This window comes from Alexandromys fortis, unplaced genomic scaffold, assembly GCF_014885135.2.
Source record: "Alexandromys fortis isolate MF-2015 unplaced genomic scaffold, M_Fortis_MF-2015_v1.1 scaffold_97, whole genome shotgun sequence".
Taxonomy (NCBI): Eukaryota; Metazoa; Chordata; class Mammalia; order Rodentia; family Cricetidae; genus Alexandromys; species Alexandromys fortis.
The window spans coordinates 5892073-5919051 of record NW_026067981.1 but is presented as its reverse complement, the minus strand read 5'-3'; the positions used below and the strand labels follow the sequence as shown (position 1 = coordinate 5919051).

At 45.2% G+C, this 26979-nt stretch overlaps 1 protein-coding gene across 1 annotated transcript in view; it reads right to left on the bottom strand.

Moving 5' to 3' along the window:
* Lmx1a (LIM homeobox transcription factor 1 alpha) overlaps window positions 1-26979 on the bottom strand; it is a 146289-nt gene that overhangs the window by 30803 nt on the left and 88507 nt on the right. The window contains exon 4 of the mRNA XM_050158328.1: window positions 15967-16199. Coding sequence (XP_050014285.1) covers window positions 15967-16199 — 233 coding nt within the window. The remainder of the gene's footprint in view (window positions 1-15966; window positions 16200-26979) is intronic.

The following is a 26979-nucleotide window of genomic DNA, read 5'->3' as shown; positions in this document are numbered from 1 at the left end:
AGTCCCTAATACATATGTATAATAATGCATCTTTCAATTGAGCATTTCCGTGGTGCCAGGCCCAGTATGTACCATTGTACACAAACGTCAGAACATTTCACTTCCTAGGTGGCAAAGGGGAAGATCAAATTCTTACTCAAAGTCATCAACTTTCAGAAGAAAGAACTGGAAATCAAACAAGGTTCCAATACCCACAAAAGCCTTTATTTAAAAAAAAAATATGTTAACTGAATCCCTGGCTACTCCTATTCCCAATAGTTTCTCAATTCACTACATCAATTAAAAACTTACACAATGAATAGTTCTTGATGTATTCAGTGAATTCTTATTCAGTGACTATATCTCGTGTTAAAGTCTATATGGACTATGGAAAAGTGTAAGTTTTAAGACATATTTTATGTTCCTTAGATGGCTTAGGGGCTGGTCACAGAAGAGAGACTCAAATGTTGCCTGAATGGCACGTGGGTGATGGTAAGATACAGGGACTTGTAGAGTGTGTACAGACTCAGAGGTAAAAGGTTATTTCAGAAGCTGTTTTGCATAAGACTTATCCAATGTTCATGCCATTTCACATCTGTTTATCCATTATATGTTTGGGAAACCACAAAAACACGGACAAACAATGAGTTAGTCACAGACTGGGCTGCACATCACCTTGCTGGGGGTAAATGGAGCCCACAATGTCATGGGAATGTTACAGAATCAACTAAAAGGACTTGAGCACCACTGTCCCAACACTTAGAGGCATGATGAGCATCTTCCTTAGCTGAGTTAGAATGACCTATAGCTGCCTAGGGGAATTTAGACAGATGGGTCTTTGTAAACAATGTCCCTAAGAAGAACAGGTGACCACTCTATGACTGGGCTGGTTTCTGTGACTGACTAGCATCTGATGGGCTCTCTAGTGTAGAACTTAAATTTCCCAGGGCAGCAGATCACTGCCCCACCCCCAGAATGCCAAACATAGTAGGTCAAGGTGATACCTACGAGTTGGACATCAAGCAAACTCCCAGGAGAATCTGGCTTTTTAGTCCTAAAATACATTTTGAGAATCACTGCTCTATTGGTATTTGTCTGGGGGGAGCATGTGTTCGTGCTTCTTGCAGCCCTGCAGACTCAAACAATATGATCAGTGGAAACACTGGTAGGAAAACTACCAGGGTTTAAAATCTCAGCTTTTCTCTAATTCCCAAGTCTGTGTCATAAACACATGATTAAACACATGCATGCACACGTGCACGCACACACACACACACACACTCAGAGGCACACGTACTTTAAGCTCCTAGATATATATGTGCTCAACTGCCCACCAGACCAGACAGCCACCATTCACCAAGTCACTCAACACACCCCTCCGGTATTAATTACCTAGATGGCTCCTTACTTTCTGGACATGAACACTTGTTGTGTAAGTACCAATCTCACTGTTCACCAATAGGAGCAGCTCAGTCCCCCCCAAGGAACCCCATGGTCCGGTCTTCTCCTTCAGCACCTAGGTACACCACAGCTTCTGCAACTTGAAACAGCCAAGGCAACCCTCTCTAGCAACAAACTCAAGTGCCCTTCACCACTTAGGAATCACCTGCTCTGCGAAGCCCCAGCCATAATGTCTTATCATTGTGAAGCACTTTCTGAACACTTCCCTGGTTTTTGGAGTGTTTCTGTTTGTTTGAGACAAGGTCTTCTCTAGCTCATGCTGACCTTGAACTTGCCACATAACCAAGAATGACCTTGAACTCTAGATTCTTCTGCCTCCACCCCATCCCACCCCCAGCCCTACTGCTGCCAAGCGCTCTGATTACAGAGTAGCTCCAGGAGTCATTTGCACCTAACACACACACACACACACACACACACACTCCCTCACCAAGGGGAATTACAGCTCACACCAGTATCATCAATTGCACAGTGTATCTACAGTAACTGGAGCAGAGTTGTTAACGTAGTTAACTTCTTGTCCACTAAGGAGCCCTGTGCCTGGAATGCAGGAGTGGTTTCCTGCCACTTAGAATCACTGGTAGCTAACTCGGCATCTAACAGATAGCTAGGCCCCGAGATGTTTGCTGAACCGGCCTCAATTTAATTTAGTTAGCATTCAATCACAGGGTAAGGAATAAACAGTTGTGGACTCACTGAAACTAATTCTCAGACGTCTTTACCACAGCCAAGGCCAAACTAAAAAACTAAAGTAATTACTTGGGTAGATAATTCATGAAAGGAGGAGAGCTATTTGCATTTGAATGATCTGGTGAGGATTTTCTGCTTATTGATGTTTCTGGGATTTTTCAGATAATAGCTTCAATTCTTTGATTCTTTCATGGTGTGGAGAGTAGGCCAGAAAGTTAATCTATCCATCACTCTCCCATCTGAAACCAAGCAGCTTCCAACCAGCTCTGTCGCACAGAAAACATCCATAGAAACCAAGCTTCAGCATGAAAGTCCTGAGGCAGAGGCCGGAGGGTCTGCTATGCTCACATTCAGCGCTCTCAAGGAATGCCGGGAGGGTGCCACCATTTGACTGACGTTTCAATAACTTCACACCTGGCCCCCATCTATTGCTGCCCTTATCATCCTCAAGGCTGGGGCACAAGGACAGGAATGGCGGTGGAGGGAGACTACACAGAAAGTGGTATCTGTGGCAGAGGAGTAAAGAGGAAATCCGGGTTCAGACAGCATGTGTGTCTGCGTCTGTATTTTTAGGAGCAAGGGTGGAGATGACAGAGAGAGAGAGAGAGAGAGAGAGAGAGAGAGAGAGAGAGAGAGAGGGAGGGAGAGAGAGAACACCTGCTTCCTAAAGCCGCCTATCGCAGGCCAGCCCAAAGTCTCGGCCCGCCTGCCAGAGCCGGCGGATTTACCGTGGCATTACTTTTAATTAAGACTGCGGCGCGGCGCGGGAGCGCGGGGTGCGCCCTAATCCCGGGCCGGCCTGACGTCACCTGGGAAGACGCGGCGGCGCGGGGCGGCGCGGACCCGACGACCTCACCGCGACCCGGCCCGCGCCTCCGCCCGCGCGGAGCTTTGCTGGCGGGAATTAAGGGAGGGAGAAATGTTAGTACACTTTTAATTGGAAAGCGAGTTCTTCTTTCAGAGCGGCTTGTTTACTCAGGATCGGGCATTAGAACTCGGGGGAGGCTCTAATTGAAGTGACGGCTTTGGAGATTATGGGGAACATATGGCCCTACCGCCGGGCTCTTTATCTGCATTTTCTCATAAAAAAAACAGCCGTCCGGGTGTGTTTCTACAGCCTGGCCTCTTCCATTTCTAAAGCGCCTTTGAAAAGAGGAGAATGCGATGCATGCGCAGGGCTGCAGTAGCCCGCAGCCCGCAGGCCTGGAAGCTTCCCCATGCTAGGCCCGCACTGAAGCTGCCTCCAGCCAGAGTTCTGCCAGGGAAAATGAGCTGGGAAGAAAAGAAAGCCACTGGTGACTGCCTGGCAGGGGTGTAATTCAAACGGTTTTGAGCAACAGCGGGAGAGAGTTGCCAGGGCAACGAGATTCCCACTCCAGGCCTGGGAGGGGGAGCCTCCATGTGCTTGGTTGGGGCCAATCCGAGTACGCAAGGGAAATGGGAACACGCGTGTCTCAAGACGGAATTACACTGCTTTCTCTTTGTCATTAACCAACCAATCAATCAACTATCCGGCTGGTCGCTGACTCCAGTATCGGTATCTACCCTATTAGTTCCCCTCCCTCGCTTCTGCTAATTATTACTATACTCAAAACTGTCTGATAAAATACAGGAAACAGTTAGTGTGTATGTTTGATATTATCTTGCTTCAGACATGCTTTTTAAAACATGCTATTTTTTTTTCCAAAATGTAAATGTCACCTGGCTTCTTGGAATTTTGTTTGCTTCATCTTACCTGTTCACTCTAGGGGCAATACTCCTCCTGGCACAGCACCAAATATCAGCTGGGAAGAACAGCTGACTGAGGCACCGGCAACTCGAGCTCCCACAGCCCCACCACCTTCTGGAGCTGTGCTTCACCACCTTCCTTTCCTAAACATTGTGCTCACCCAGGGAATACGGAACCCCAGATCTCAGGTTGCATGCCTGACTAATTAAATCCTTAAGGCCCATTCCACAGAAACCCAACGTCTAGGGAAAAAAAGAAACATATGAAGGGCCTGGAGAATAGCTCTGTGGTTACGATCACATGCTATTTTTGCAGAGGAAGGACCAGAGTTTGGTTTTTAGCACCCACGTAAGGCAGCTCACAACCACCTGTAACTTCAGTTCTTGGAGCTGACACTCCTCTGGTTTCTGCAGGTGCACACGCGCAGGCACACACACATGTGCACACACACACTTATAAATACATAAGAAGCCTTAAGCAGGGGACTACTGTGAGGAGCCACACATGATCTGGGTGCCCTGTTTATTAACGGTCTTCCCCCCACTGGAATGCAAATTTGTGGGGAGCAGAATTATCAATCCAGCATTACCACAGGCCTGTCATACTTTCTGTGTCCCCAAATATTTGCTTATTAGCCAAATGCATGCTTCTATACGCTCCATACACCAAACCCAGGCCCTATTCAACGTACCACTCAGTAAACTCCTAGATGAACTAGATGCTCGGTTGGTCTGGCCAGCTTTTCTACCCTCACAGGTTTTCAGGAAGAAATACTTGAATATTTCTTCCAAGAAGAAATACCTTGAATACCACCTGGGTCCCCACCTAGTGCACACGTGCTAAAATATTCAGATTCATGGACCTACTCACCAAAAGACCGAAACAAGCCTCTGGCCTCTCCAGTGTGCAGATTTGGTTTGGACCACCGAGAATGCAAATGGGTCTTACATTACTTTCTTTTCCATTTGTTTTTGCCCCATAAAATGCCACAGTACTCAGAAGAAGCTCTAAACTAGTCTTCTACCAATCCTTAGAAAATACTGGGGGTTTGTTTTAGCCACAGAGGCACAAAGGCGCAGGGAGATACAGCCTAGAACTCTCCCACTGCTGCAGGGTGAAGTGTTTGCTTCTAAAGCCTCTTCAGATGGCCTTGAAACCCCAATGGCTAGTGTGGGTGGGGCTGGGTTGCCAGGCTGAGAAAACCAACCCTTTCTTGAACTTCCTCCACAACTTGCATCTACTATTGAGGGGAGAACCTGCATCCTTGGGACGTGTAGCACAGGCGCTGAGCTGCTCTGCCTGCGCAGGGACCACTCACCAACCATGCTACAGAGTTCTGCAGGGAGGACCCAACAGAGAGATAAAGGCACAATGAAGTTTCTGCCAAGGGAGAGACAAAGACTCCTAAGAGTGGGACTATTACAGAGCCTGTTAGATGTACCGATTTAACCCACTGCCAGGCCTGATTGATTTCATGAGGGCTATGGCTTCCACTCCTGATACGTCTCCAAAAGGCTTGAGGCAGGGGTGGGGAAGAAGTTTTCCTGCTGCCATCAGATAAAACACAAGGACCGAACCAGAACTGGGATGAATAACTGTAAAAAAAAAAAACAAAACAAAACAAAATCTCTAATGCTTCTGCACATGTACTTTCTAATCGCTTCCATTTCCACACATTAGATTGACCTGGCATCTTTCCCAGCTTCCTACTGTTATAAGATGTCCATAACGCATTCAAGGATAGTGCTTAATGCTAAGGAAGAACACACGGGTTAAAGCAGGAAGTGAACATGTGACTGGCTTTGAATGGGAGTGGTAAATTCAGTTCAGATCAACTCCTTGTCACTGCTCTGAAGACACGTGTGAGATGCTTTGCTGGGGACCTCGTGGGTAGGTAGGGATCTTAGAGAGTCCTGGAACACCACCTCAGCCAGCCAGCAAGCCGTCAGTAAAACGTGAGAAGAAAATGTGAGGGCTGCTTTAATCTACATGTGTGTGTCTGATGACCAGACAGCACAGCGCAAGACAGACTCTGCAACCAGACCACCTGGGTTTGAACTGTGGCCCTTGCGGTGACTAGCCGCAGTACCTGCGGTACTTTATTAACTTTTCCATGCTCCTGCTCCTCACTGCATAACGGGAAGAATCACAAAACTGCCTTAACCACCAGCTCCATAGGAAGACTAAGCTATTTAACTACAAGAAATACTGTCAGTAAGAATATCGCAGAGGGACGGTTTGGTAGTTATCAACACCCCGAATCCCTCATCATTATGAAAAACACAATATGTTTTACATGTGGCCATTTTTACTTACAGGGGTTGAGCATGGGAAATGACTAATTATAAACACCAATACAGGCTATATATGTTCTGAAGCAACCACACTAATTTTGCGGTTTTTGTGATTCATTTTCACCAACATTTTTAAGACCGAACATGTTTCCAAAACCAAGTTTCAAGCCAGTGGAAAAGAGATAAGCATTGTCTAAATCTGGACATTGTCTGTAACTTTTTAAACACCAAGATAAACTCTACCCAACTTCTAATTACAGAGAGGGCCGAAGCCCTCTGTTTCAGTATCAAGTGTCCGGACTTGGTAATTGGTAGAATTAAGTTCTTATTCTGGCTTATCCCCGACTCAAGTATCCTGTGTTTTTACTTCTCCTTCTATGTTATGGAGACAAAACAAATACACGAAAAGAGAAAGATTCTGCACACAAAAGAAGCCTTAGACAGAGAACAACAAACAACCCTTCTAGAAACTATACGGCTGCTTCGAGCAAGAAAGTGTTGGTTTTGAAAACAATCTAAAGGGCCCAGCAATTATAACAACGTCTTGCCCACCAGTCAGAAATGCCAGGTTAATAAACCAGGCAGCATCTGGGAAGACCTGTGGAGTCTCTGATAATACCGGCCCTCCAAAACGATGCAAGAGATTGCACGTGTGCTCTCTCATAAACACTGCACAGAAATCTTCAAGACAAGACAGCGTGTCTCTTGCTCTATTCTTAGCACATGGCATATGACTTAACATATATTTATTAGCCTGAAATTTCAAGAATTTATATTAACTCCAAAACCTGGGGATAGATCTGTGGGCAATTTCACTTTGAAAAAGTATTTCTCAAGCATCAGGCCACATTCGATATGAAATTAACACAGTATAAGATTATAATTATAATATAATTATAACAAGAAATTTATAAAATCAACACAGCTAGGATTAGAATTAAAACATTACATCAACACACAAGGCAAGCAATGAACCATCTAAGTGCAGGGAGAGAAGCGAATGTGTGTGTTCCTGAAAAAAGGTAATTATTACTGCACGGAAAGTACAGTTAAATTTTTTTTAAAATAGGCTGCTGTAAAGAATATAGAAAACATGATTTACATACACTTTTCACCATCTTAATGTTTACTGAAGTACTTGTAGTAACTACTCTGGTTTTTTTATGAGTAACCCCTTTGCTTTTTAAAGAGAAGAATGACAAGCTTAACTTCACAGCAATGTCCCTATGTCCATCTCTCAGCCCCTTTATAGCCCAAACTGTGCCCACTGTTCTGGGACGATTACGCTGACTTTGAGGTGTCTCCTTCACTGTACGGCTTAGAAGTCAGCATCCCCTTGGCTTTTGTTTTTCTGCAGCTAAGAAGCAGCATTTTTATCTAGTCTAGAGCCTGACACGGTGTAGAAGTCTGTAGAAAGCAAGTGCTGGGTGGAAGGTTAGTGACAACTGGAAGGGCATCTAAAAGGACAGTGGTTGACAGCGATGCTAACAGACCTGCTGGGGGACAAAAGGAAGAACTGTGAACCTCAGTTTAACAGCACTCACTGACGGAACTACCAGGTCGCATGGCCTTGCCGGAGGGGCCTAATCCACTCCTCAGCTGTGGAAATGGGTCACTCCATCAGACCAAGAAGCTCAGAGAAACACCCCAGGGCAGCTATGCAGGAAAGGTGGTACTTAGTAAGAAGGTAACATCTGGGCAAGCAAAGGAGCTCAAATCAATCAAAATGACTATGAATCTCAGCTTCTTAGCCTATTATAGAAAAACAGTTGGTAAACATCTCCCATTCTTGCTTGGATTTTAATAGCCCCAGAGGTCACTGAAAGACTACTTTCACCTGATATTTTTTTTTGTATTGTCTACCCAGGATGTAACACTAGCCAGAATGTTCTAAAACTAAAGACAGCCTCTAAGATATACACGCCTGTAGTAGAAAACCACATATCTCCAATTCAAGCCACCCCAAATAACAAGGCCCCCATACCACCCTGAGACACCTTGTGCCAGCTCTCCAGAGACATCTGAAAATAGAGGGCAAAGAGGGATAAAAAGATATCTGTGAAATTATGGATCTTTTGCAAAATGAGTGCAGAAGCCATAAGACACCCAGAAGTACACGAATACCTTGCCGAGAGATAATACTAGAAATTGCCACTGGGTAGACACCAATCAAGTTTCATGCCTTGATCTGCATTATCTCTTTTCATCCTAAAAGCAGGCTCCACAGGAGGCATGGTAACCCCCTTTTTATGAATTAGGAAATAGAGTAAGGTGACTGGCCCAAGATTCCCCTGCTTTAGAGTGTCAGCTTAGCTATACTCCTGGACCTGCCTCATCGCAGATCCCCAAATAGACAAGACCTCCTCCTTCTCCTGCTATCTTTCATAGCTTACACTGTAAAAATGAACTGACAAGAACAATTCCAAAGAACATTCTGGTATTTTCCAGAACGTGTGAGATAACTACTGCTCATAATCTACGTTATCAGAGAACAAGATTAGTCCAACACGAGCTGAAAGACATGTTGCTGTACTGTAGACAATAATACCATCCCCGGTGTCATAGGTGGAAATGAAGAAAGAGCCTGTGGCTCTGTGGATAAAGATAGCTTCTGGGCAAGCCTGGCAATCTGAATTTGATCCCCAGAACCCACGCAGATAGAAGGAGAGAACGGATTCCATCAGACTGTTCTTTGATCTTTACACATGTGCTGTGGCATACACACACACACACACACACACACACACTAATAATGAATAAGGAATTTTTAATTAAACAAACAATAAAAGAAAGCTTAGCTACCACTGCTGCTAAGTATGACTGAGAAACAAAGAGAGGGGGTTTCAGACAGAGAAAGTGGTGGGAAGTATCTGGAAACTTAGGCAGACACAGCAGCATTCCATATGCTAAGAAAAATCAGAAAGGAAAAGGACTGACCAACAGTGTGTGTGAGAGGAAAAACACCTTACAGCTTTAATGATGTGTGGCTCTGGCCTCAGAGGTTAATATAAACAAGAAGAGGCAATGTGTTCGAACAAGAAGCTGCATCATCACGTCTGTGACATACCAGGCAGTGCTGTACAGGGATGCAGAGTACAGGGACAGGCTCCTCGGTGAACTCTGGGAAGCTGCTACACCTCCCATCAAACACAAAGTGTCCTTCAAACAAATGAGTTTTGGGGTGGACCTCATTGCCCCGGCTTCCTCTGGGGAAATCCATCTACACAAGAAGATCAGTTGAAGAAGCCCCGTCACAGCCAGGGCATGAATCCCAGGCATAATCTAAATAGTTTTCCTATCCTCAGAAACACAGATGAACCCCAAAATGAGGAAAGCAAACATACAGTTTTATTCCATGGCAAGAGACACAAAGAGGAAATAAAATGCAAAAAGAAAATTCTGTTGGAAGGAACAAAATATGTATCCAACTCAAACTAGACATTCTTCATTGATCAAGGAATGAAGCAAGAAATAAAGCTGTTTGGCTTTAAAAAATAACCTATAATGAAGGGCAATGCAACATGGATGTTTGAATAAGTGAAGACATTAGAGAAAATCTCCTGAAATCAAATAAACCCTGTAGCTGGCAGTGTCCTAGAGAGTTACCATCTTCATTGTCTGCAGTTAAGTGCGGCATTAGCACACAAGGAAGCTGGAAGAGTATAGAAACATCTGTCTCACTTTCAACTATACTATAGGCTGAAATTTTTAATTCAGACTTAAGCTTGTAAAATTACTGCACAAGATACTTGGGTAATTGCTTATTTGAAAAGAAATCGGGAGACTAAAAGAGAAAAATGAGAAATGTAACTTGAACTGGCTAGAGACCATAGTTGTCCACAGTCAGGTGTCAGGAGTCAGGAACCTCTGCCTCCGTTCCCAGGTCAAACAACTAGTAAATTGTGAGTATATCAACAAAATATGATACCCCAGCTAAGCAGCAACAATAACAATATTCCAGGCATACCGCATAGGGGATATCACACTCCCTTCATGGTAGTACCTTTTAAAGACAACATAATATTTCCACAGATAGATCAAAACATCTTTTCTATGGACTACTAAAAAGAGTGGGGAGAAACTAGAAAAGGCTTTGGAGTTTCCTAGACACAGGAGATGGTTTCTATCGACGTAAAAGGTAACCATGGGGGCCTGGCGGTGGTGGCGCACGCCTTTAATCCCAGCACTTGGGAGGCAGAGGCAGGAGGATCTCAGTGAGTTTGAGACCAGCTTGGTCTACAAGAGCTAGTTCCAGAACAGGCTCCAAAACCACAGAGAAACCCTGTCTCTAAAAAAAAAAAAAAAAAAAAAAAAAAAAAAAAAAAAAAAAAAAAGGTAACCATGGGTAGGGAAATGGTCTCCTACTGTGTGTTTTCGAAAAGTAAAGCCAGGACCAAAGTTTGAGGTTGTACATGGACCGAGACAGACACTGAGGCTCAAAATGCACAATCTGACAATCTATGTCAGAAGAATAGACCCATATCTATTGCCATGCCCAAAACTCAGGTCCATATGGATCAAAGACCTCAACATAAAACCAACCACATTGAACCTCATAGAAGAGAAAGTGGGAAGTACACTTGAACGTACTGGCACAAGGAACCACTTCCTAAATAGAACACAAGTAGCAAGACACTGAGAGAAACAATTAATAAGTGGGACCTCCTGAAACAAAAGTTTCTGTAAAGCAAAGAATATAGTCAACAAGACAGAAAGACAGCCTACAGAATGGGAAAAGATCTTCATTAACCCCACATTGGACAGAGGTCTAATCTCCAAAATATACAAAGAACTCAAAAAATTGGTCATCAAAAGAGCAAATAGTCCAATAAAAAACGGGATACAGACCTAAACAGGGAACTCTCAACAGACGAATCTAAAATGACTGAAAGACACTTAAGGAAATGCTCAACATCCTTAGTCATCAGAGAAATGCAAATCAAAACAACTCTGAGATTCCATATTACACCTGTCAGAATGGTCAAGATCAAAAACACTGATGACAATTCATGCTGGAGAGGATGTGGGGTAAAGGGAACACTACTCCATTGCTGGTAGGAACAGCCACTATGAAAATCAGTATGGTGATTTCTCAGAAAATTAAAAAACAGCCTACCTCAAGACCCAGCAATACCACTTTTGGGTATATACCCAAAGGATGATCAACCATACCATAAGGACATTTGATCAACTATGTTTATAGCAGCATTATTTGTTATAATCAGAACCTGGGAACAACCTAAATGCCCCTCAACCAAAGACTGGATAAAGAAGATGTGGTACATTTACACCATAGAGTACTACACAGTGGGAAAAAAATGATATCTTGAAATTTTCAGGCAAATAGATGAATCTAGAAAATATCATATTGAGTGAAGTAACCCAGACCCAGAAAGACAAATATAATATGTACTCACTTATAAGTGGCTTTTAGACATAAAGCAAAGAAAAAAGAGCCTACAATTCACAACCCCCAGAGAACCTAGACAACAAAGAGGACCCTAAGAAAGACATACATGGACCTAATCTACATGGGACATAGAAAAAGACAAGATTTCCTGAGTAAATTGGGAGCGTGAAGATCATGGGGGATGGTAGAAGGAAGAGGGAGGAAGGGAGGGGAGGGGAGAAAAATATATAGCTCAATAAAAACACTAAAAATAAAATACACACACAAAAAAAGAAGATAAAGTCAGGAGTTCTGTGATGTGGCATACACCATGAATGTTCTACATCTGGCTTTTCAGCAGACACCTGCGTTCAGTCCCCAGTGGGAAGGATAACTTTGCATACTAATGAGATAACTGGTAGCTGGGGGATCCCAGATAGCTGTAGAACTGAGTCTGATCACCTAAGATTAGATGGTTGATCGGTTCAGTCAGTCCTCCACTCTCAAGCAGGGCAGAGGAGCTGAAGGCTGAGTTGATCGTGAAAGTCTAATGATAAAATTGTGCCTATGCAATAGAGCTGTATCAAAACCCCAAAGGACAGGGTGCAGTTAACTTTCTGAGAGTTGAAGGTGTGAAGGTATATGGAAGCTGGTACATTCAAGAGAGTTATAGGATTGCCGATTCCCTTTGCATACACCTTGTCCTGAATATCTCTCTATCTGCCATTGGCGCCCTCTGAAATTCTTTTGTGAGAAATGGGAGATCATAAATGAAACGCTTTCCTAAATTCTATCCTGCATTTTAGCAAATTAATTGAGCTGCAGGAGGCCATCCTGGGAACTCCAATTTAGAGCCAGTTAGTCAGAAACGCGGATGGCAATCTCCAGCTTGTGACTGGCATCTAAAGTGCAGAGGCAGCCCTGGGAGACCTAGCCTGCAATCTGGGAAATACAATATTACCTCCAGGCAGACGGTGTCAGGATTCGATTGATTGAAAGTTGGGGGGAAGCTCCCACACATCTGGAGGCAGTGTCGTATTTAAAGAGGAGTGAACAGGAAATGCACATCGGTGTGTTTCCTTACATCTCCAGCTCCCGGTGGTCCAGGAGCTTCAGCAGAAGTGTGTGGAACCTCTGGTGGGAATGTGAGCTACATCACCTCCAAGACGCCCACCAGTGACAAGACCCTCTTGTTCCCTACTGAAGGGAAAGAGCTCAGGCTTTAAGACCTCACAGGATCCCTTCCCCGGAGACACTAGGAAGGCAACTAGAGCATCCGCATCACCTTGAATGCCCAAAGAAAATGGTCTGCCTCTGACTTTGAACTGCATCTACCTGCTAAAGAGGTTGCTTCAGGGCTAATGGCAAAGCAGGGATCAGGACAAAAGAAGACTGGACCACCTCGGAAAAGTGTGTTCAGCTGTGTGTGGTGTGTCCCTAGCACCTGAGAAGTTGAGGAAGAAAGATTGCTAGGTCAAAGTTAGCCTGGGCTACCCAGACAGACCCTGTCTCAAAAGATCAGAAAGTCATGGGAGAAGGCTCAGTCAGTAAAGTCATTGTCATGGGAGCATAAGGACCTGAGTTCAGTCCCCAGGAGCCATGTAAAGGCCAGGAGTGGCATTGAACAACTGCAAGGCCAGTGCTGAGGTAAGGGGCTTGCTAGCGAGCCAGTCGAGCTGGACTGGCAAGCTCTGCGTTCAATGAGAGACCCTGTCTCAAAAAACAAGGTACAGAGAAATTATGGAAGACCTCCAACAATCAACCAACCTCTAGGCTCTAATCACACACACACACACACACACACACGGGAAAAAACACTACAAAGATCATCATGGATTCTCAGTGCTAAAAGGGACAGCAGGTATCTCCCTGAACCACCTTCCTTCTCAACACTGGCAACAGTAAGCGGGAGATCTCTTTCTTAAGTACTTGTTGAGTGAATGATCTTCTGTCCTGCCATCTTAATATTTTTGTGTGTGCACACATATGTATACATGTGGGTACGTGTTTGTGTGTGCGCATATATGTGTATATGTGGGTGCGTGTTTGTGTATGTGCATGTGTGTATATGTGGATGCCTGTTTCTCTGTGTGTATGTGTAGGTGTGTGTTCGTGTGTGTGCATGTGTGAAGGTCAGAGGACTGACCTCTCAAGAGCCAATCCCCTTGTTTTCTGAAGCATGGCCTCTCAATGGTCTGGAGTTCACATATGTGGCCAGACCCCAGGGACCCACCCATCTTTGCCTCCCCAGTGTTGTGATTACAAGCTTGGGTCTCCACAGACAGTTTTTCTGCATGAATCTGGGAATCAATCTCAGGTTCTCAACAACAACATGTGGTTCACTGACTGAGCTATCTCTGTAGGTCACTTTAATGATTTATCAATGACTTTGATGAAGACACTGAGGTAAGTGTCACAAATCAGGCCAGACATGCCCAAGTGGCAGCTAGAATTCTCTATGGTGAGAAGAGCTTTGGTATTATGACATTGGCAGAAAGAATCTAAGCTCTAAATTTGATTGTAGCTGTATGAAATGGGGATTTTTTGATGGAATTACATGTAATGACAAAGTCAGTAGGGTTCAAAAAGACAGACTCTGTATTAATAAGGTAAGGTATATAACGTGCTGTTATGAGCTTTTATATTTATCAGAGGGCAGAGTTTTTGGGCTAATTTTAAACGATGCACTTTAGGAGATCCCTGACCAGAGAGAGAGGGGGGAGGAGAGGGGAGAGGGGAGAAGGGAGAAGGGAGAGGAGAGAGAGAACCAGAACACGAGAGAACAGTAAGCACACTAAGGAGGACAATTAACTTTAAAATTAAAGCCAAAGAAACATCACAGTAAGAAACTAAGACTAAGAAAGACACGAGAGTCATATCAAGATTGTAGATTCGGTGCCGAGGGAGAAATGACAGAACACGCTTAACATAGGGCATAGTTGTGCCCAGCAAGGCTGCAGACTGGCCTGTTTTTATGAGGAATGAACTCATAGCTTGTCCCTGCATTGAGGACGACTGGGCAGATCTACAACTTCTGACACTGATTGATCAAACAAGATGCTTCACTCTTTCTCTCTTCCTCCTGTTTTCTTTTTGGTGTGTGTGTGTGTGTGTGTGTGTGTGTGTGTGTGTGTGTGTGTGATGTCTGTGCACGGGTGGTATCCATGTGACCTTGCTCATTTGCCGCATGCTCCTTGCATTCTCCCCAGCCTGTAATGTCTAAGTGTGGATATGTGTGCACATGGGCACCCAAAGCTGGTTCTAAGAATTATCCCTTATTACTCCTCCATCTTATTCACTGAGTCATGGTCTTTAATCGAACTCAGATCTCACAATATGCTTAGTTTGCTAGCCTGTTTGCTCTGGAGACCCTGTCTCCATCTTCTGAGGCTGTAATTACAGGTGGGCCTGGACCCACCCAGCATTTACATGGGTACTGGGGATCTAAACTCTATCCCTTACACAAATGTGATAAATACTTGAACCCATGAGCCATCTGGTAAGTGTGTTACAGGCTGAGAAAAAAAAAATGAAGACATGGTAAAAAAAAAAAAAAAAAAAAAAACAAAGTCACATGAATACCACCCATGGCTTCTCACAGGCTCTTGGGAGAAGACGAACTCTGCCCTGTGGAACTCCTGGAAAGTTGACCCACTGAAACATCCCTTGTAAAATCTTTGTGCCTCTCCTGTTTCTTCCACCTTTTACTTCCCCTAAAGTCACAATGGGGTGAAGGCTGGTGGGCGAGGAAGAGAAAGAACAAAAATATTCTAGTTCCTTTATGACATAAGTCACCGAACCTCAGGCAGATCCTAGCACTCCCTTCAAGCAGATGAGGGAAGAATGCTGGGAGAAATTTGATGATTGCAGTAGACTGGATGGCTGGTTCATTTCCTCCATCTCCATGAATAACAGCATATTTCTGTATATTATGGAGCCTGGCTAGCAAGGCTTCAAGCTGCATGAAGTATAATCCCACAGTCTGTGGGTTTGAGCTTATAAACTGCCTCATCCAATGGGATATTAGCAGATATGGTCCCTGCTAATGCTAGAAGTGTGTATGTGCAGTAGGACCTTGCACCTTCATGACTGGCAGAAGATCATGCCTGCTCCTCTAGCCTGAGCTCAAGAGAAAATCACAGAAGACCTGAACCTGATCTCGGCCTAGAGCTTAACTCAGTGGAGGTCAACAGACTCCATCCAGCCCGAATGGAATCCCTCCTGCTAACCCAGACACTTCTAAATGTGTGTGCTTTCAGTGGGTTCTATACCTTGGAAGTTAGGAAACATTTGTTGTGCACCATTAGCATGACAAAATCTCACTAATAATCGATGTTTCTGAGCTTAAAAAAGAAGTTGCTGAAATGCCTTGCCAAGGAGCTAGGCAGCATCCCATGCAGCCCCGCCCACTGCGCAGCACTCACCTGAGTCCGAGGCCGCTGGGCTCACCAGGCTCAGCAACTCCCGCTCCTTCTCATAGTCGCCTTTGCAGAGCAGCTGGCCTTCCTTCAGGACAAACTCATCCCCCTTCTGCAGCTGTCGTTCGCAGACACAGCAGCAGAAGCAGCTCAGGTGGTACACGCTCTTCTGGGCACGCATGACAAACTCATTGGGTGCAATGGCTTCGAAGCAGCCTCCACATTTGACAGCAAATAACCTATGTGAGAGAGAAGGGAAAGCAAGAGCGTAAGGCTGGGTCTCCTCCAGTCATCAGCCAGAGGGGCTTCAAGCTCTGGACAGGAATGTTTGTCCCGGAGTCAACTTCAGATTCTGGATAATCCGTGTCTTTCTGGTCCCCCTAGATCCATGACAACTCAGGCTGACTAATGGAAGTCCCCAGATTTAAAGATTTATTTTTTCACTTTTGTATTATCTGATGGAATCATAATTGCATTTGTAAATGCTTTGGCATAGGCACGAAGTGAATCGTCTAATGATAACTGTGGGATTCATTCATTAGAGCATTCGTTTACTGTTTTCAAAAGAAAGAGTTGTTTTCTTTTCTAAAGCAGTAGCACAACTGCAGGGGCAGAAGTCTTTCCAAAACATTCTCTAGCATCCCTAGGTACCAGAGGATCTGATAGATATAAGAAGGTCAGATGACATAAAGGAGGGAGCAGAAAGGAGGGGGTCAGCATAAAACAGCACTGCTCCTTTCTCCACAGAGACAGACACGAGCTGACACAATGAATATTTCAGAAGCTGATGACAATTCGTTCAGCTGAGAAGTCTCACTTTGGCAGGAATGGTGGAAATACAAACAACTGGAGTGGTTTCCTACAGACAAGCCAACTACCACATTGGCCTAAGGGTGCCAATCCTATCGCTTTGCTTGCTCCTGTCAGTCACCTATTCGTCTTTGCACCCATTTATTTTCATTCATTCAGAGGCATCTCTGCATGACCCATGATACACTATCCACTCAGTGTCTTCACAGAGGGCGGAAGAAAAGAAACCACACCCCAACTGTGTCTACATATGGAGTGGAGTGTACAGTGTGTGAGTGTGCGTTTGTGTGTGTGTGTGTGTGACATTGCTACAGACACAACAGTATACAAGACAAATCCGTCATCCTATGGAGCTCATATGTTTGTGGAAGAAAATAAACAAGACTAGGAAGACGGCTCAGAGGATCAAGGTCCTTGTCATGCAAACCCGACAATCTGAATTCAAACCCCGAAGCCCACTTGAAAGAAGTAAGGTGAAAATGACTTCATAAAGTTGACCTCTGACATCCACATGTGTGCCACAGGGGCACTAAAACTAAAGCAAACTAAAAAGAACGATGCAGAGGTGCCCCCACGTTTATAAAACATTCCAACACAGAGCTATAGCATATATAAAGAATTACAATATTCAACCACCTCCCAACCATAAAATTGCACTCGTTTGGTTATAAGGCAATCCCCTCACACAGCCTGTTTATCTTGGAAGTTTCCTGAGGAAGGGAAGAGTTGCGGGAGGCGGGCGGGGCGTGAAGAGGAAGCTTGGGAAGAGCTCCCAATGAAGTGAGACACAGAGATTGGCACGGGAGAGAGGAAAGACGTTTAAGCTTTGAGTGGAGGAAGCCAACTCTTGAAAAAGAGAATGAGGTCGCCTGCCATGGATCCCAGAACCACCCCAGAAAGCCTTAGGGCAGACCCAGTCTGCTGGATGGTTATATGGCCTGCAATACAAACTGGGAACCACCAGGTCCATCTCTCAGCCAGCAGGGTCCCCTGTGAAGCAGTGAACTCCGTATGTCCCCTCTCTACCCATCAACCTCAGCACTGGAGTAAAGTGGAGGACCTATCCAAGTGGCTGCTTTGCCCTTTCTCCACTAATAGGCTCCACGCCCAGGACTCCAAGGACCAGAAGCTTTTGCCCTTTCCCCTTCCGTTCTCCAGATGCTCACTGCGATTTTCCTGACTATTACTGGAGCTCGTCCAGTATTTTCTTTCACACCCTCGCCCCTCGCTAGATGCCACGCGTTGTACAGAAAACCTACCTACTTCATCCCTTGGCCTCCCAAGTCCCTGGTCTCTGTTTGCCAACCTGAGCAAACTAATCAATGCTTTTCCAGGAGCCCGGCAAAGGCCTTTTGTCCCCAAGCCTTGCTTCTGTTCCCCTTCGCCCAAAATGGACTGTTAAACAGACTCAAGGCAACTGTTCCCAGGGAGTCAACAAACACTTAGGAGGCCGCAGCAGCGGGTGGTAGCATCTGTGCTTGTCTGCCTTCTAGCCTGTTAATCTCTTCCTCTTTTTCTTTCCCCCTCAATTTGCCCCCCCCCACACTCTATAAATCTCCCAGTGTTAGAGAAGGGAGGGCCCGAGTGAGCTCCACAAAGACAGTCCGCCATGTTGACTCAGGAGCATTGGTGGAAGTAGCAACAGTTGTAGAGGCTCAAGTCCTGAAGCAGTCATGCTCCCCTGAGGACTGCAGGTCATAAGAGGCAGGCAGGCAGGCCTGATTCCCTCCATTCTGCCTCCCTGAATCCAAACCCGGGTCAACTGCACCTTCCTCCCTCATCTCTTGTAACCTTCAAGAGCAATTCAAGAAGAGGAGCCTGCCATCTACCACCTGGGTGCCAGATGTGTACACAGCTGTACGGGTACCACTGTGGACCCAGCTGCTGACTGCACAGCCTCCCATAAGTTGTTTTCTCTAAGGCTCAGAGAAGCAGAGAAAAGGATTTGTTCCAAAGTCCAGGTCATAATTAAAACACAGCCTGTCTCCTCCTAGTGCTTGAGATGTGTCCCCCATGGTTACCTCTCCCTCTGAATGCTAATAAGACTGCATTCTGGGTTCAGAGTCTGCCAGGCTGCTGTGTCTGGGAAAGCTGGGCAGTGTCTCCAGAACTGTCAGCTCACCTATGTAGACATGACAGCATCCATCTTGTCTCACCACCCTAAGCCACCTCCCCTCTCTCTGATGCCTTTGGGCTCATCCATCTCTTCCTTGGACCTCATTCTCACTTGTAAAATGAAAACAGAGCATCTTCCACGGGGGGGGGGGGGCGCGGGGAGCATCCTGTGCAATATGGTCCCAGGGAGTAAGTCCTAAGTGCACCCCTCCATCCACAGATGACCCTCTGGGAGGAGAGGTGAGGAGGAATGTTGTAACAAATGAATCCACCCTAGTCCTTGAGAAGCTACACTGGGCAGGAGGCTTGTGCTAGCTAGGTTTGTGTCAATGTGACGTAACTATCTGAGAGACAGGAAACTTCCATTGAGAAATCGCCTCCATAAGATCAGGCTGCGGGCCAGCCTATAGAGCATTTTCTTAATTAGTGATTGATGGGGGAGGGCCCAGGGCCCAGCCCCCTGTGGATGGTGCTATCCCTAGGCTGGTGGTCATGGGTTCTATAAGAAAGTAGGCTGAGCAAACCATGGGGAGTAAGCCAGTAAGCAGCATCCCTCCACAGCCTCTGCATCAGTTCCTGCCTCCAAGTCCCTACCCTGTTTGAGTTCCTGTCCTGACTTTCTTCAGTGGTGAGCAGCAATATGGAAGTATAAGCCAAACAAACCCTTCCCTTCTCAACTTGTTTTTTGCTATGGTTTTTCAACACAGCAATAGGCACCCTACCTAAGGCAAAGTTCTAAATCCGTGGTCCTCAACTTTCCTAATGCTGCAACCCTTTAATATTTTCTCATGTTGTGGTGACCCCCAACCATAAAGTTATCTTCATTGTTATGGTCACAATTATAATTTTGCTACTATTATCATTGTAATGTAGACATCTGATATGCAGGATATCTGATATGCAACCCCTGTGAAAGTGTCATTCTATCTCCAAGCCACGGCCCAGAGGTTTAGAACCACTGCTCTATATGAATGGCCACAGTTGGATGTGGTTGGGACATACACAGGGAAATAACAGAGAAGGACACAGATGATTGACTAAATCTACTTAGTCACAGAATTTCTTCATCTTTTTCCTTCCTTATTCCTCTTCTTACTGTCTTTCCCCCGTGCTTTTCCCGACAGGGAGTTACAGACTGGCTGTAACTTCATTCCATGCCCTGCTTACATCTTCTTGTCCAGCTAAAAGCTGCAAGAGGCACAACCGTGAGTCTTGCTGGAAGTCAACTCCACAGGCTCGACCACATCCTAATGATATGGTTTACCTATCACTGAATCTTGGCAGTCTCAGTTTGCACAGAGGATAAAAAAACAATCAAGTGCCTGCAGCCCTCAGCAAAGAAAGACAAAATAAGAATGCATGCATGGGGTACTTAAAGGTGATAACCTTTAATGCACAGGTATTTTTAGTCATTTTTATTGGCCATGCATCTGCCTTTTATACATGTGAATATTTCCTTCTTGCCCCAAAGGTGAGTTTTCATGTTTAAGGGCTTCCAGAGTCTCATCCTAAGACAGCCCTTCTTCCAGTGTGAGCTCGTCCACTGACTCCCAGCTTTGACCTCATCTCTGTTCGTGGAGTGCCAGGCAGAGCATGGTCCTCAGACCCAACTATGGTCCTATCATTGGCCAGGGTCATCCACAGAGAGCACTCTTTCTTATTGCTGACTTCATCTCTGTCCTGTGCTTGGAGCCACAGTAGAAAGAAAAGCAGAAAAGATCATCTTAGGCCAGGGAAAGAGCCAAGTAGACCTGAGCTCAGGGTTTTCCCTTTACCAACAGGTTCAAAGAAGCCACTCCAGTCCCTGGGCCTTGAGTTTCTTGTCTTTCCTTTGTTAAAGGTAAGTTCTTCTCTAAACACCACACATTGTAAAAACTTAGAGGTGGGAAAGGAATAGGAGAACAGGTCTCTGATCCCCATGTCTTCTTATTGTACAATTCTGTCAGAGAAGCCTGTATCTAAATCCTAATCTCCAGACAGTGTTTCAGCAGGGTACTGCTTGGCCATGCTAACCCTTCAAAAAATGTCTTTTTATACAATATCATTTACATACAGGCACACAGGTGCTAGCACGTGTGCATGCATGCATGCGTGCATACTCACGTGCATGCACACACATCCAGATAAGTATATTCTAGGCTACACGTATTATGCAATCTATTTATTTAAAAATACTAAGACTGTATGTATTATATAGACTAGAAAAAAATGTCTTCTGGAAGATAATATTTTCTCCTAAGCCATGTTTAAAATACACTAAGCTAGATAGTCTCTTAATTCATTCCCATTTCTGTCTTGTATTGGGAGGTCTTGTAACTATGGAGACAAGAGCATCTCAAACGCAGCTATAACGGCTTGACACTGACGCGCTACTATGAGACAAGTCTGAGGCCAACAACAAAGAATCAGAGAATTTCAGAAGCAGCGGTGGACCCTGGCACTGCAGGAACTAGAGTAGCCAGGCAGTGGCCTGCCAAGACATTAGGTGACACTCGGATAGAATGCCTGCTGTGTGGTCTTAGGAAAAACACCACACTCTAAAGAGAATGTTTCATGGTTACAACCTGCACCAGTCCCCCAAAATGATGTGACTAAAAACCAAAGGAGCTTATGGAGGACAGAGAAAGGGAACGCATCTTTACCAGCTACCCATCCGCTGTCAGGGACTGGGCTCTTGGTTTGGTTTATTATTTCACCTCTTTTAAATAGAAGTATGAAGTATTTCATTAATTCATAGAGAGTGTCATACTTCAGCCAGACTGGACTTGTGCTGTCTGGCTTCACAGGAGAGAGGCTTGGGAATGCGTAATACATAGGGTTATGCTCCATTTCGAGTCCACATGCTCCCTAAGAGATAACAGGATTTATCAGATAAACCCAAGACCAAGTCTCTGCTATGCCCTCTACTAACTTTGTGGCCTTGATTGAGATACAGGAGTCTTGCTTTACTCATCTACAAAATGGGAACAATGAGAGGGCCACCACCACACCACACACAGAGTCTGTACAGATAAAGGCACCAAATCAAAACCACTTAACACAGCTCTTAGCACATGACAACTCCTCAATAAAATGGTATTACATTGGCGATAATGATGCCCATGGTGGATAAAGGTGCTGAAATAGGAAAGAAGAATTATTTTCTAAAGAAGACAACTCATGATGACAAAGACTGGGAGAATGAGAAGAGAGCAGCCTGAGGAGGGACCTGCTGGAGCCAGGAGCTCAGGACTGAAGCTTAGAACAATGTAAGGACCTTTTAAAACCCTGCTTTGGACAGGAGGACAGGCACAGCAGGATGAGAGCGTGAAGAAAACCTACGAGGCCTGAGATCTTGCCTGCTGTGTAGACTCAAAGTGTCCAGGCAACCAACCACACAGGATTCACTTGGGTTCACCTGAAATAGTTCATTTTAGATGTGAACCTGACTTGGTTAAGGGATGTGCAAGTAGCTGGCAAAACATTACTTCTGGGTGTCTCTGTGGGGATGGATCTGGAAAGAATGGAATTTAACCCATCACAGTCATCTCAGTGCCTTGGTACCACCCAGTTGCTTCTCAGATTTCAGACTTGGGGCTTGCATAACCCCCACCACACCGAGTTCTCAGGACCCCAGCTTTAGACTCTTACAATACATAGTTTCTCTGGTTTTCTGGCTCTCGATGGCATAGCAGGGTGGCCACTTGGACTCTTTAATCACATAATCCAATTCTCCTAATAAATCTCCTCTTGTATATCTGTCTCTATCTTGTTTGTTCTTTTCCTCCAGAGGAGCCTGAGTAGCACATTGCCCTAACAGCTCCAGCAGAGCTGACTAGCAGCATTCTTTACACATCAGAGCAAAACCAGTCGAGAAACTGCCCGTTCATTTTGTGTCTTAGTACCAGTACATGGGGCACTTTTGTCCATAAGTCCTTACGATGCCCTCCAATGTCCCCCCATCCCTGCCCTATCATACACTAGCTATACCAGATGCCTCACACCCCATCTTCCTCTCCGTGCTAAGGGTACAACCTCTTGTGTACAGGAAGAGCAGAGAGCATGGCAACCGTGTGCAAACCCACAAGCTACCCCAGACCTGCAGAATTAAGAAGAGCGTAAGTGAGCTCTCATGACAGCGCCCCAGACAGCTCCTGACCAGACGCATGTCTGGAAACATGATCTTCATTAACCTTGATCTAAGGTCTGGAAGGCCTTAAAGGAAGAGTCAGAAAGCATCTGGACCACAGATAAACAGAAGGATGGAGGACCCAATAAATACAAAAGACGTTAACTCCAGTTGAGCTTCCCGTAGTGTACAAATAACAAACTAACTTTAGCCTTGGAAGCTAGAGTACGACAGGGCATACTGCCGTTCCATGGTGCTCCTGGAGCTGAGTTGATGCGGTGCATGGATCCTCTGGTTTAGGAAGAAGGAGGTTCAGCATAGGAGAGAGGGTCTAGGGTGGTTCTTAAAAAGGCAGGAATGAGCTCTGTTTCCACCCTCTCCACCAGGGGGCAGCATAGCAACATTCATTAAGTACCATGTTGACTTGGTAACTGAGGTCATCCAGGCAGAGACAGGGATTGGCCAGAAGCCAAAACTGTCTGCTGGAAAAATCTGCTGCTGGGAGCCTGGGAGACCATGTGGCTAAACTGAAGGCGAGATGGTGAAAGAAGAGTATTCAAAAGTATTGGGAACCAAAAGCATGGCTTGTGGCCTTAGAAGAAGTGACACAAGCAACCTTGTCAGCTGGCTCAAGGTCTCTGTCCTTGAGGCTGAGCCAACAGCATCACAATAAGCAACCGAGCGCATGGTCCTGAGACGGTGGGAAAGTCTGCAGAGACAATAGGAGCGGCAAGATCATCCATAGGAGACAGTCTTAAGGCTCTGCAGTGGTGAAAACATGGAAAACAATAAGTGGCTGGCAGAGCCAATCAGAGTCTCTGTCTCCTGGTGGCTCCTGGGGAACTGCACAGAGGACCATACAATGGGATGTGTGAATGGGAGAAAGGACAGTTGGTGCTGGTGTCTGCAGCCCAGGAGCTCCACGAGGCTGGCCTCACTATGCAAGAGGCGTGTGGCTCTCTGCCTCTCAAAAGGCTGTTAGCAAGGGCTGGGTTTACCTTGAAATTGTAGACCATGTATGTCTCTCTTAATCTTGCAAAGATCGTGTTCCAGTCTGCCAGATATAATGGGGAGGGGTAGGGGAGAACACCACAGCTCTAAGACTAATGAATATGTATGCAAAACTTGGTTCTGGTTTTATAAATATGAGTAAGTTTGAGGCTCTCTTAGTTGCCCAGTTTCTATTTAAAAAAAAAAAAGGATCATGTTATGTCACATGAGATTTTTTGAGAATCTAATGAAACAATTCATCCGAAGAAGCTGACACATACTAGCTGCTCTCCATAAGCAGTAGCTATTAGTTTCCTTTATCAAAATCAATTTAACATATCTACCCGTGTAAATATTTGTCTAAGATAACATATTTCGAGGTGGTCATTGAGCCAGAAATAGAGCCTCATATGTCATCTCAAGAGTCTGTTCATCGTTATTGTAACAAATTAAATTAAACTTCAATAAGCCTTTCATGTTATTGGAGAAGAGACCAACAAACAAATATTAAAAGCCCAGAGCTGGAGAGGAAACACGGGGTGCAAGTCATTCAGGCTACTCCGGCTATGATAGGCCACAGCAAACATTGATCGCAGCCAGGCAGGGTGGAGGAGCACCCACCTCCACTGCCTAAGGCCTGGCATATGTTCAGGAAGTTGTCATGTTCGTGGCTCTCCCACCAGAGCCAACGGTTGCTATTTGGTTAATGCTGAGATTACCTAGCAAACATTTGGGACAGACCTTCGCTCTGGGTCACATCAGTTCTCAGTTGAGTGCTCCTTTTGGAGACCACTGACCTTTGTCTAGATCTGCACTAAGAAACCCAATGCTCCTACCATGCTCTCCTAACTAACCCTCTCCCCTGATAGATCGGTGTCCCCTTTCCTCGTGAAGGGGAAGAAACGGAGATCCAGAAGGAATAGTGAGCTTGACCACAAGGAAAGCTAAGGTTACTAAAAGGACCAACTTGTGGCTCAGAAGTCAGACATGAAAGCTGACACAGGCCAGCTAGGGTAGACACGTTGCCCTCGGGCTCCCAAATGAACCAACCATGTCTGGGAAGCTAGATGAGCAGACAGAGGGAAGACAGCGGACATCTCTTCCCTTCCCTCCCTCTTTCCTTCCTTGCCAAAGTCGTCTATGAATCAGGCTTTAGAGGAAAGGGCTGTGGTGAAAGTCTGGGCTCCAATAGCCCAAGCCAAGGTGGCAGGACCTACACTATAGACTTTCCATATTGTCACACAGGCATGCGAAAACAGCAAGAAACATAAAACAGACATACGGAAAGTATATGTTTTCTTTTTAGGGAATGAAGGTTTGGTTTCCCTTGCAAACGCCAGTTTTCCTCTCCCTTTATCCTCATTAGCCTCTTGGGCTGCTCTTAAGCACACCCACCAAACAACGAAGGGTGGGGGAGAGGTATTTTTAGCTGATATTCTGGGCACACATTCTTCCACCAATTTTGGCTTAGCAACATGGCATGGGGCCAGTGAAATGTATATTCTTACAAAGGATATATGTTTTTTGGGAGCTAACTCTCCTCTCTCTCTCTCTCTCTCTCTCTCTCTCTCTCTCTCTCTCATATGTGCGTGTCTCTGTGTAATAACAAGGACAGGATATTATTAATGACGCTTTGATGAAAAAGACTCTGGGATCCCAGCAGGGGTCAACACCGAGCACTCCGTGAGTCCCGTCTGCTTTGGCCACCATCACTTTTCATTCATGATTTCCATTGTGCTGCACATCAGAAAGAATAAAGAATAAAATAATATTTTGTCACAACTCAAGGATTCCTCATAGAACTAGCTGATACCAACGTACTATAAAGGAAACTAGGTAAATGCTGAAGACAAACCAGTGTGTTCCTAAGTCATTTGTGCCTGTCCTCGTGTTAACGCAGATTTCTCAGAGAAACAAACTCCAAAAACCACCCACTGACAGTCTGAGTGAAAATCCCCACCAAGGCATGAAAACCAAAGGCTGATGCCGAGGGTCTTTTCTTTTCCATGTAGAAAGTGAAAACTGGGGCTGAATGGATGGCTCAGAGGTTATGAGCACTGACTGCTCTTCCAGAGGTCCTGAGTCAATTCCCAGCAACCACATGGCAGCTCACAGCCATCTACCATTCGAGATGGTGTCCTTTTCTGGCATGCAGGCAGTACACTGTATACATAATAAATAAGTCTTTTAAAAAAGAAATAAAAGAAAATACAAATGAGAGAGAGACAGACAGAGACAGAGAGACAGGGAGAGAGAACAGCTCTGAGCTTTAGATCATGGACCTCAACGTGGTGTAATCTTGCACAACATCCCAGCTCTGTGTACAGCTGAGGATGTAGCTTAATGTTAGAGCATACACAAGGTCCTGAGCTCAATCTTCAGCACCTCAAAAGTGAAACTAAACAAGACCTGTCTGAGCTGCAGAGAAGGGGAAAGGAGTAGTCCGATTTGGATATCTGACTCTGTTGGTCTCACCAGAGAGAGTGATGGACAGAGGGCCCTGTTTTTCCCACCAGCCTCTCTCCTGGAAGACGGTCCTTTCCAGGTACTCTTGAGATGTCTTCAAGGCTCCAGCAGAGCAAGTCTGACCCAGCACATGCGGCACAGTCCTTGTTTCTTGATGCTTTTTATTTTCACGCCTCTATTTTTAAACCTTATTCCTCAATTATCTTCCACCTGTTCATTCAACTCCCCCTTCCAAAACTAAAAGATGCCATCCATGCTCATAAAAGATAGAAAGGTCAAGTGTTCACAAAGCTAGGAGGAGATGGGGACCCTTGGGCACTGTTGGCAGCTATGTGAAGTGGTATAGCCACTGCCAGATGAATTGTGAAAATTCCTAGGGGGGGAAAAAATCAAAGAAGCATCGCATGATCCAAAAGTCTCTTTTTGGACATACCTCCCAGAAGATCTGGAAACAGAGACACCGAAGAGATGTCTGCACACTCATGTTCATTCGTATCATCAGGATTGTTGTAATAAGCAAAATGGTAAAG